The 12670-nt window shown below is 26.0% G+C and overlaps 1 protein-coding gene across 1 annotated transcript; it reads right to left on the bottom strand.

Moving 5' to 3' along the window:
- Nucleotides 1–5879: 5879 nt before the first annotated feature.
- LOC114125178 (eukaryotic translation initiation factor 1A, X-chromosomal-like) lies at nucleotides 5880–9001 on the bottom strand. Its single transcript, XM_027988713.2, has 6 exons — nucleotides 8820–9001; nucleotides 8579–8662; nucleotides 7636–7739; nucleotides 6235–6367; nucleotides 6063–6169; nucleotides 5880–5990 (listed from the first exon to the last, which is right to left on the bottom strand). Exons 1-6 carry the CDS (start codon nucleotides 8833–8835, stop codon nucleotides 5985–5987), a joined length of 450 nt encoding a protein of 149 aa, XP_027844514.1. The 5' UTR covers nucleotides 8836–9001; the 3' UTR covers nucleotides 5880–5984.
- Between the last annotated feature and the right edge of the window lie 3669 nt (nucleotides 9002–12670).

Below are 12670 nucleotides of genomic sequence, written 5' to 3'. Positions count from 1 at the left end.
TACAAAAAAAAAAAAATAGACATGCATCTGTGACTTTGAAGGTGAGGTAAATTAGGTAGTATCGCTTTTAAAGGAGTAAATTATATTGAAATAGTATACAGGCATACAGCGTATGTATACGATATTATTAACTACAGAAAAAAATATTTAAAAGTATGGTAGTGACTCACAATAATAAAGAAATATTTAACACGTTACCGACTAAATCAAACTAAAGGAAGTTTCATAATTATTTTCTTAACCTTCAAGTAATCGTGTTAAAATTTAAGACCAGACTACTAATGGCTTTTTATAAAACGAGGGACAATCGCCCTATTACCCCAGTTTCACCATTGGCTTAGTTTTTAATTTTTTTTACCACTCGACATCTTAAAAATCTGCTAAAAATGTATTTATGGTATCAATTTCTCATAGTATAAAAACGTGTCCCGTGATAAAAGCTGCTGAGCTGATCACTACTTTTATACAAGCGAAGATGTAAAACATTTAATTTTTGTATTACGAGCCACCTTCTCAATGATTTATATATTTTTCTATGAACAAAAATATTATACTACTATCTAAAAAAATATGCATAATGTATTATATGACAATTAAACTAGCCAAAAATAGAGGACACTCGAAACGTATCTGCCGCGCGGTAGCGATTACGTTAAGTTAGCGATTATTACGTATGCAACACGATAATATGATCAATGCATAAAAGAATGCGCGTTGTTCGGGTGACTTATTCAGTACATATTTTCTTGTGTACATAAAAGTGTTATCTGTTCACGATTATAGTATGTTGTAGGAGGTATAATATATCGTTCAACAATAAAAAAATCATCTAAGCCCTAAGGGGTCACATTCTAGTATTCTACTATTACTACTACGTCTAATATAATATTATTATTATCGGTAGGTACCTATACACAATGCAATTTTCCAAAATTTTAGCTATTTTAAACCATTTCACGGTTTGCTGGTATTGATTTAATGTAGTTAAAAGTTTCAATTCACTATGATTGATATATTTTTTTAATCAAGTAAAACATAATAACAAAAATGTCTTCGAGAAAAAATCGTTCAAGTTCGTTAACGTGTTTTGTGTATATAGTCATATAGTACCTATTTACGTATAGGTACCTAACATCGGATAACAAATCTTAGATATTTTTAAGAATTGATAAAATAATTTTTAAATTGTGGAGATATTTACGAATTTTGTTAAAATTCTAACTTTAAACACTTATAAATATATATTTTGATATTGTGAAATTGTAGTCCATTTTTTAATTGATAATGAACAATTTGTTAAAAATCTCGTATTAATTGTCAAGGATTGTATCAGTCCATAATGTTTTTAATAACATTTATAAAAAATAATAATACAAATTACAAATATTAAATGTCTATTTGAATAGTTAAAAAAATCTCAAAAAAACATCAAAATTTATCATTTATAGAAAATTAGTAAATAATATTATAAATAGTCGATGAAAAATTCAAATACTAACAATTATTAGTTTTTGAATCACAAGTGATTTATTTTTATGCATAAAAAAACAGAAAAATAATTTTGTCGAATTCTCGCTTTTTCTTATTTTTATTTTTTTTTTTTTTAGTTATTTTGATAAGTAATTATTGTTAATTTTTAATTTTTGAAACTATAGTACTAACAAGATCCTATATTCTATTGAAAACCATCTAAGTTGAAAGCTAAAGCATTTTTACAGTCCCAAAAAGTAATGACAGACACCAGACTCGCACAAAAAAAAGGGTAGTCAAGAGGGTAACGCTCTGCTGTACAGTAGGTATCGAGTGGACCGCAGACATAGAGTACGTCACTATAATGGTTGTGTAAAATTTGAATGCAATGATAGGTATCATTGAATACGAAAAACAATTCTGATGGGAGATGATTGTTAGCCTAAGATATATTTTCCACTGGAGGGTGGTGAAAAAGATGGTTTATGTTTTAATGACCTTAAAATTAAATCACGTACAGAAAATACAAATTTAAACAATTAGTGTATGATTCAAGTTTCTACGACTAGTAATTTTTAACTGTAACAAAAATCGAAAATTATTTGATAGTAAATAGTTATTTTACAATTGAATTTTCGATTTCTTAAAAATTTAAACTTAAGATAATATTTTTTTAATTTTCCAACACTCAACTTCTTTTATAATTATTATAAGTCAAAGTTATGGAAAAATTTGTTTTTAATTTTCAATTCTTAGCTACTTATACAAATTTTTTTATAAACTTTTAACTACAAAATAGTTTGCAAATATTCATGATTTTGACGAATTTTTGTTAATATTTGAACCCAAACGCTTATCAAAAAAAATTGTGCCTATGTATTCTTATAATTTTTGAATCAATATACGACTAATTCATAAGGAATTTTGTGTTAAATTTCTAATTATTTTTACTTAGCCAAAATTTTTTTAAATAGGTACTTTAGTTTTATATTTTTCGATTAATATTAAAATAAATTAATAAAAGGTTGAATTTTTAGGGTATGACTCACAAATCACAATTAAGATAATATCTTAATGATGTTCGGCTAGCCAAACCGGGACTAGCGGTAAGTAATTGATAACCGGCAGGTTTAAGTACACCAACTATAAGATAAGAAAGTATCAATTTAGATCACTATTCTCTGACAATTGATATTTATTTATTAAATAAAAGGAATGTATGACAATGAATAATAATTCATGAAAAAATAAACGTTTTTTTTTTTTACATTTTAAACTTTTCATTACATATAAATCTACTTTCTAAAGTATAAAGTAATAACACTAATAACTAATAGGCACCGGATACCAATACTTCACTCAATCACTCGCAAATAATATAATATTATTAAAATTGACTCGTATGACGAATGAACAAATTTATTAAGAATTTAAGATTGTGCAATTTGTTGTTGTTAATAAATACCTAATAACGAATAGATTTTTTTTTCAAAAACATAATTTTTAGGTAATTTAAAATTGTATGAAAAGAAAATTATATATTTATAAAACCATCAGTACTTTAGTGTTGAGATAAAGAGCGTTTACTATTGAAACTCAACCACCCTGTTTTTATATTCATACATCATACGAGATTTATTGTGTCATTGTCTCTTATTATGACATAAGTGTATAGGCGATATTATGTACATCGACACTTCGTATATTATAATAATATGCACCATTAATGTAATTGCAACACTATATTTATTGCCTGTCCGTGTGGCTGTGTAATAAGTCATGTAAGTCTATCATATACGATGGTTACTGTACTGACGAAAATGTTATACTTTTAGACTTTACAGTAGGTAATAGTAGTATAGCCTCGACATTATAATAAGTTATGTTTATGTAAGTAAATATTTTAATTCAATACAACGGCGAAAAGAGTTTTACACCTAGACAGATTTTATAATAAATTATGCTGACCCTTTAAAATAAATATTATTTACTAATAACACTGGTGAACAGTTATAACAGTGTTTGACCTTGGATCCCAAAAGTTTCTTATCAACTATTATGATATTGGTACATAGACATACAATAACACCTAATTTAAATATTATTTTTTGTTTAAGACCTAATTGGCTATAATGTATAATATGCATAATATGTATATATATGTATAGTTGGTTTAATAATGTCACACGTTAACTATATACGATATACGATATATTATAATAGTCCGACTGCGAAGTCGCCCACGCTGAAATATTATCTTAACTTCGGCAAAGAGATCATAAAACCGTACCTACCTAATGCACATTTACTCAACTATCATACATTTTACACCTCTCCACCAATCCTTTACGTACAGACATATGGTCTTAATATATTTATTTACACATTATACATATTTATGAATTATATTGAAGATTATGTAGTATGTATGGATTGCAGACAGATGTATGTATTATAGCAGCGCCGAACGTCTGAAATCAATAAAAATCAACACTCAAATTGCACGCGAGTGGGTGGTAAAAACATACCAGTATCTAAGTGTCTAGTTTTTACAATATTACCGTAGTAGTGATATTCGTAAATATTTTGAGACGATGATCACGGCGGAATATCGTGCTAATGGATGGGTAATAACCCCTTCGCAACATTAATGCAATATAATATACACAGTCATATTGGTAAAATATAACTCATAGGTGGGTCCTAGCTACGGATATTATAGTGGGTACTTATAACAGTTATAATATCCTCAGACTCGAGTTTATTATCGAGCTTCAAGGACGACCATTGGTCATTGATTATTGTGTTAGATAATCCAATGCCTTAGTACCATAATTTCCAATTATTAATGTTGAACCCGTATGATTATAATTTATAGTTTAACATTAGTTTTAAAACAGCCGCGTTTGAATAAATATACAAGGGTTTTAAATTTTAATGGTTTTATATAGCCATATATATTAGGTACCTAATATGCAGAAAAATAAGGTGACACGTCAAAACATCCCCTACATAATATACTAAAAACAAAACATCCTACCTAAATATTAATTCAAAATTTAAACATTTTAATACACGTTACATAGATATTAATACATTTATAGAATACAAGTTAATTCACTAAAACATTTTTAAAAAAAAATAGCAGATTGATATCCAGGCTTATTGAAAATAACCATACGAGCAATATTCGTTTTACAATAATTAATAATTATTGTTTCTGCTCTTTGTCCCCCTCAGATCAGGCCCGGTTACTATGTGACTTATCCGCGCCCTAGTTATTAATTATAAATCAACAAACCTGATAAGTTGTCTGTTGTTGTGTAACATCTTGTCAAACAATTTTTACTTTTGTACTCAGTGCAACGCCAAATTATTTTTTTTCACTCTTCCGGTGTATACTGAATGAATTTCCTTCAAATATCAGTAAATTATTGTCTTTTTATAAATTCTAGCATCTTTTAATTAAACAATAGAACAGTTCCATAAAATAATTGAAGAATGTTCAATGCTCACAACACGCGTTGTAAGTAATGAAATAAAATTACACTATATACCATTATAAAAATAACGAATAACACATTCTCTTTAGATAAAGTGCGATTATTTCTTCTAAATGAAACTTTAATAATTAAGGTTAAAATGTTGAATTATTTAAGCGGGATATTTTTTCATGGAATATTTTTACGTAGTATATATTTTTGTCATGGAATATTTTGGTTTAGGGATATTATGTAGTCGTGGAATCGAAAAACAATATCGTTTGTAAATGAAAAAACTCTAAGTTAAAAGTATAAAAGGATCATATCTATTCGATTATTAAAATTTAATAAATTTTAATAAAAATTATGTATACATTCATTAAACTTACGTATATAGTGATAAATGACGATTTTATAATGTTACAACAAATTTGTTGATATAGCAATTTACTATAAAAAAATAAGTGAAATAAACATCATAGACGATTAATTATGTTTAGCTTCATTTTTAATAATAAAATACATTTTATTAATTTTATGATTGTATACCTATTTATTTAATCTCATAGGTTTCAAATAATAAATATAATCCTTATTAACTTTATGTATTATTGAGTTATTTTACCTAACACCAATTCTGATCATAAAACAAGACAAATGTAATTGTTTTATTCCAGTTATGAAACCAACATTACACTATACATTTCAATTTAGAATTAAATTGTTGTTAACCTGGTCAGCTGGACCTGAATCATATTTTAATTATATACCTACTTAACTATATTAAATCAGTGTACGAGCTCATTCAGTAAGTGTAAAACTAGCCATTTTTTTAAACTAAATTGAGCATAACTAAGCAATAAAAATGTATATCAAATTGTGGAGATATTATATCAGAATAACGAAATAAGTACAAACAAATAATAATTATTATTTAAGTATATATTTATTTCAATATATTTTTTTAAAATCATAAGTCGGATCTTAGAACTATAATGTCACCATACAGCTTGGATACTTTTTGAAATAAACTTAAATCTGAAAAATTTAAAAATGTATTACTAAAATAAAATTATCGAACAAAATTATTATAAATAATTTCAATTTTACATTATCAACAGCATTGTCTGCTTCTTCATCTTCGCTAATATCATCTCCGAATTCAATATCCTCATCCAATCCATCATCAACAAATGTGACTGTATCATTGATGCGAACTAAACATAACATATAATTTGTTTGAAATAAAATATACTTATGATTAAATCAATGGAATTTTTACCAGTTTCTGGAAATTCTCCATATGTTTTCAAGTTACGAGCTTCATCAGGCGTATACTTCAAAATTACATCGGCTTTTGTATCTTGATATTCACGTAAGCCTATCAATACTATATCAGCTTGATTGATCCACACCTAAAATAAATATTTTATATAAAATAATTATATTCAATTGGTATTCTAAAGTCGTTAAGACCTTTAAATATTTTCAACAGTTCTTTTAAAAAATAATAATACCAAAAAACACATTAGAAAATGTCTTAGGACAACTGTTCAGAATTTAACTGAAACAATAGTTTAGCTAAATTATTTTATTTTATCTATACTATGAAAATATTATAAATGAAGATGAACTTTAATGAAATGTTAATTAACATTTAAATTAAACCTAACTGAACATTGGTTAGTTATTCATTGGGAAAATGCCAAATCCACATGTATTGTCACTATCACTATCTAACAAATGTAAAATAAATCGAATTTGACTTCAGCAGAACCAATTTTGTGTTGTTAGCTTAAATATTAGAATTCATTGACATATTATAATCAAACATAAGGTAAGAGTATCATTAGTGTTCTCTTATTAATTGTTTAATATGTTTTAATTTTTAAGCGAATTATAAGTATGTACCTTCATAACTTGCTTAAAAATTTTAATACCTATTGTAAAAATCAACAAAAGAACACAAATAATATTTTTACCTTTGATAGGTAAGGTAGATAAGTTTGATCTAGATCAGGTCAATTCACTATAATATTAAAGCTAACAACACAAAATTCAAGAAGATTAAATTAACACGTTGACTGCATATGTATTTTTTAAGTCCACCCCATTTAATAAAAATGTCGGTACTTTTCGGTTATCCTGAATACCACGAGTCTCAATTCCATTATCTCGACTACCTCCTCAAAGTCTCGACCAACATGAATTTGTCGTTTATATAATTAATATTATTATATAACTTTTATTATCACATAATCGCGACTACCTTTCTTTATACGACATAATTTTAAAAAATGAATTAACATTTTTAAGACTTTTATAAAAACTAAAAATAAAATTCAAAATTATAATTAATTTCTGGAGATAACCGGAAAGTACCAACATTTCTAATACATAGAAACACTTTCATATGATTATATCTCCTAAAGGTGTATAAATATATATTTATAATATTTATTTAACCAAACTAACCAATAACTAAATACTTTAGCTTCACATTCAAAATTATAACAATTTACTTCAAATGTACATTTGACAAAAAATTGTGTTGAATGTATCATTAAATGACCAAATGACACATAAAATGGTATCAGAAAACAGTCAACGAATTAAAAGGACCCTCAGAGCTTGTGAAACTTATATTTGATAAATATTTACCATATTTATTAAAATTGAGCACCTTTTTCCTAAGTTTTCCTCGAATGTGACAAAGTCGTTTTACACCATCAAAACACATTGCTTCTAGACGTCCATTTCCCAACATTTTGGTAACTTGAGCATATTCTAAATATAAAAAAAAATAGAGGTGATGTATTTATCATAATTCATGAGTAATCATATCTATTATGTAATAAATAATAATTGAGAATTAAGTAAATCTGAACAAAATATCTAATTTATTTAACTTTGATTTTTGTCCAACATAATGACTACATATGTCTTTTTTCAATTTTAAAATAACATAAAATATTGCTCTTGTAGTCATACGTTCAAACAGCATATAAATACATATTTTAAAACATGAATTTAATAAAACTTAATAATACAGTCTCGACTCTTGGTAACTTGAAATTCTCGATATCTTGAATAAATAAAATTACCCTTTAAATAACAATAACACTTAGTATTAAAATAGTCGTGTTAACTCAAAAATTAATTAAACAAGATTTCGATATCTAGAATTTTCTTATCCAAATTTAGAACTAAATACATATATTTAGTACTATATTATGTATAAGATGATATCGTCTCCAATGTATTGGAAAATGATACCTAAACATAGCTTATATTATATTGTTATTGCTTAATGTCATTCTTGTATCATAGGGTTGTCCCATATTTTAAATTAATTTAATTTAATTTAAAAAATATACTACATTTTATAAATCTAATTATTAGTTATAACATGCATTAGTACATGTTTCATAGATAAACTTGTGATATTAGTGCACATTTGCATTCTCGACTCAACAATATTACAATAATATACACATTATAAATAGGTATCAACTTACACTTTTAATAAACATTTTTTTCCACATTTATTTATAAATCATTTTAAAAATTCTTAAAATGTTCCAATTAAGTACTATGTAATGAATATTTATTAACTAAATTATTACCTTGTCCATCTTCTTTGAACACCAACTCACGCTTTTCTGTTTCATTCTCATTCTTACCTCGCCTACGATTTTTACCTCCTTTTCCTAAAGAGAGATTCAAAAAAATACAATAAGTAGAATAAAAAAAGAGATATTTTAAGTATTGGTAAAATATTATATATTATGTTAACTATTGATGAAACAACGCAAATTATTTAATGATTGTTGCTAAAAATTTTGACTTTCCGAACGATTAACTTACCTTTATTTTTAGGCATCGTGTATTAACTTGAAGACTTGTAGTTACAAACTCACTAGCTCAGTACTTTTAAGTTGATGATTAATTACTTTGTAAAATTATTAAAAACTAATAACACGTTTTTAAAATAATAGAAATTCTCCAGAAAGGCAATAAAGTGAAAAGGACTCGTTATCAAAAAACATCCATGCACTTCGATCGTGTTTAGTTATTCTGGCGTGGTTAGGCTTAATTTCTACTGGTCGAGAATGATAACAGACCAAAGAGTATAGAAACCATAAAACGTTTAAATCCCCTCTTCCCGCTAAATTTGTTTTTAAGCCGTCTGTCATAAATCATAATATTTTCTGTTCATGCTAGTAGCAGTAAGCAATCATCAATTATTACGGAAATAATTAATCAAAACTAATTTTTTAAAATTTATAAAATTCACAAAATGCAAGTATTGTACCATTTTTACCATAGAGGCATGGAATATTTTGTAACTATACGGAAATGTAATCTGGAGTCGTCGGTATCAAAATTCCATTAAAAAGCAAATAAGTATATTAATTAATTATAAGTAAGGCTGGGATTTTAATGCCCTGAAAAATCTCAAAAATTTCCCTAAAAAAAATTCATAAATAACTTAAAAAACTCAAAAAATGCATTTATATTTATTATACAGCTTAATAAATAAATTAAAAAAAATTGAATAATTATTTTTTTGTTATTGTACGTTGTTACTTGTTTTGTTTTGTTATATTTCTGTTTTTTTAATCATTCATTATAAAATAATAAAATAGTTTAATATTTTAGCTAGTTTTTACTAGTACCTACATATATTAGCCAATAGGTATATAACGGCGATAATTTAAGCAGAAAGCCCTAGCTATGATAAAATTGTTATTGACGATAATCGATTGTCGTGCTATATAATTTATAAATCGTCCCATCGCGCGTCGGCAGTTTGCCTAAAATATCTTATTAATCGCAACAATTTTCATTCATTTTATGGACAAATTATGAAAAATGTTCTAAAAACTAAGAACATGACCTATAATCTTCAAATAATGCCCTCTAATAATGCATTTAAGGTCAATTTTGACAAAAAATGCAAAATAAAAATTACTTTAAATTAATTCAGCATCACCCAAAACGGCCAAAACATATTTATTATATTAACGGAGCAATGTTTTGAAACACTAGAAAAAAAGATGCATTTGCATCAAAATCCCAGCCCTAATTATAAGTATTTCCGTTTTGATTAGATACTTGTGTAATAAAATATCTACTTCCCATCTACCGACCTACCAGGAACATAGCTAAGATTTTATTTAAGGGAGGGGGGGTAAATAATTTTGAATAAAATTTTTATTTTTTTTACATGATTGATGAACAAAATTTTTTATTTTTAAAACTTCAGGGGGGTCCAGACCTAATCCTTGATATACGTGCACACCTATAAATACTATATAATATTTAAACATATTTATAATATGAATAATTAATTATTATTTTATTATAAGACATTAAAAAAATAATATTTAGGTTCCTAATTATTATATTTCATAAAAATAAGGAACGCTGGAAATCGTGAACTTATTAGGCTATAACTTTAAAACTAGTGATTTTCGAAAAAAAAATTTTTGCATCCGGATTTTTAAAACGTTAAAATACTTAGGTTTTCAAAATAAAATATTGAAATCTCCGCGAGAGGGTGCTAAATTAGATTTATACCAAAAATAAACGATTATTACAAAATCGTAATACTTTACCACCGTCCACCGTTAAAATAGGTAAACTCCAACTACCTATATTATAGTCAATTATTGATGACTACCTGCAGTGATGTAAATTACGTATCTTTAATTTGGTGTAAATTACAAACTCCCTTATTGATTATGAAAAAGCAGAACTATTTGGACATTTGGTATGCATTTTGCTAAAATTTTTCAAACTCCTATCAACATCCCGATATCCTTATTCCTTAACATTGTGTAATATATATAGGTGCCTCGTTAACCACTCCATTATCTATGCTCCTCCCTGCAAAATACTTCTCTTCCAACGTTCGAAATGAAGTACCTATTCAAGCTAATGCATGAATTCATTTCCTTTATACACAAATATCCTGATTATGATTTATGACCTAAAATATATATACTTATTGAAATTATCCAATATCCACCAATCATATTTTCCACTGTAGTGGAAGTTCTCTTTTATAATTTATAATACTTATTCATAATCAAGTTTAGGTACTTACCTTTTGTAGTAATAGGTATATACCAACTATATAATAACAGCGAATTACCATATTATTGTGTGTGTATTGTGTATTGGTTCGTATTTCGTACTAATGACTATTAAAAAACTAGGCCATAATACCATAATGCATGATAATGTATAAAACAATATTCAACAATTTCGTATGTTATCGCATCCCATACCTACGCAGTATTTTACAATCACAGCTATAATTTAAAGTGCCTATCATATTATTAATATTTATTTTTAAACACATCATTTAAACATTTTATAGATTGTGCATATTTATTAAATCATCATCATCCACACTATATTCACAGGATCATATATTTTTATACGTCTTTGTGTTTTATGTAGATATATATGTACTTATAAGCTATATGCTAGCTATAAGAAATTTTAAAAAAAATGTATAATAAATAATATTCTATATTATGCGGTGATAGTAATCATTAACTTTTGTCAACACTTGTCGCTCAACAGCTATTACAGTAACAGTATTACCTATTAAATTTATCAGTATTATTTTATGAATGTCATATTGATATGTAGGTACTACGAATATAACATGAAGATTAAAGTTTGAGTGTTTGTTCTTTTTATTTTATATAATTTTAATTTATAGGTAATGGTATACAGAATGATTCATTACTTCGTCGAGCATACTCCAGGTCAACCACTCCTTATTATCCTTTAATAATTCAATAGTTTAAATTTTAATTGCAATTTTTAGGTAGATAGGTAGATGTTTAAAAACCATTAAACCATACTATATTCAAATAGATACTTAGATTTTTTTATACAATTTGAGAAGTACCTATCATTTGGCGATTAAAACAAGAATAGATTTCTTTTTGTAATTTTTTATTAATTGAGACATATTTTTAAAGAATAAAAATTTAAACTTCATAAAATAAACTAATTTATATGGATAATACTATAATAGTCCTCAATAAATTTAATAACTAATTGACAATTTTTAAATCTAAAAAAAAAAATAAAAACATAAATGTGTAGCATTCGATTGAAATGTGTTAACCGTTGAGTCACTCGGGTTATAGGTACATTACGAAGTCTCCAAAAATAAGTGTACCAACATTTTGAAATTTATAGGATCACATATAATCACGGTACCTAAATAAATAAAAGAAACATTGAACATTTTTTTTCAAAAAAAAGAGAAAGTTGGGACTGAAAAGGTTTATCTGAGGTTTTACTTATAATATTGAGTATAATGTAAAATTTATTATATTTAGTTTAGTACTTTGGTAGGTACTTTTTGTACAATGTACATTTTTTTAAACATTTTAAGATTTTAATTAATTAACAATGAACAAAAATTCAATGGTATTAAAAATACAGTCTTATAGATAACTTTAAAATTTTAAAACCAGAATTTGAATAATTTCATTATTAAAGGAAAAACTGTAGTGTACGTCATGCTTAACGAATCAACCTATATACAAGTATAATATTATTATTATGATGAACGGCGAGTGGCGGGTAGCCGATAAATTTAATAATCGCCCAGCGAGTACCGACGACTTTTTTATCATTATGACGTTATCAGTGTTCGACAAACTGAAATCCGGAGTAACCGCTAA

Source organism: Aphis gossypii, chromosome 3 (genome assembly GCF_020184175.1).
Source record: "Aphis gossypii isolate Hap1 chromosome 3, ASM2018417v2, whole genome shotgun sequence".
NCBI classification, from domain to species: Eukaryota; Metazoa; Arthropoda; class Insecta; order Hemiptera; family Aphididae; genus Aphis; species Aphis gossypii.
This window is presented reverse-complemented; position numbering and strand designations above follow the sequence as displayed.

What these genes read in the sequence shown, in the direction of transcription:
- LOC114125178 (XM_027988713.2), bottom strand. An exon ending in GTTCAAAGAAGATGGACAAG is followed by an intron (nt 7,740 to 8,578) that starts GTAATAATTTAG and finishes TTTTATATTTAG; the next exon opens with AATATGCTCAAGTTACCAAA. An exon ending in TGGAGAATTTCCAGAAACTG is followed by an intron (nt 6,170 to 6,234) that starts GTAAAAATTCCA and finishes TGTTATGTTTAG; the next exon opens with TTCGCATCAATGATACAGTC.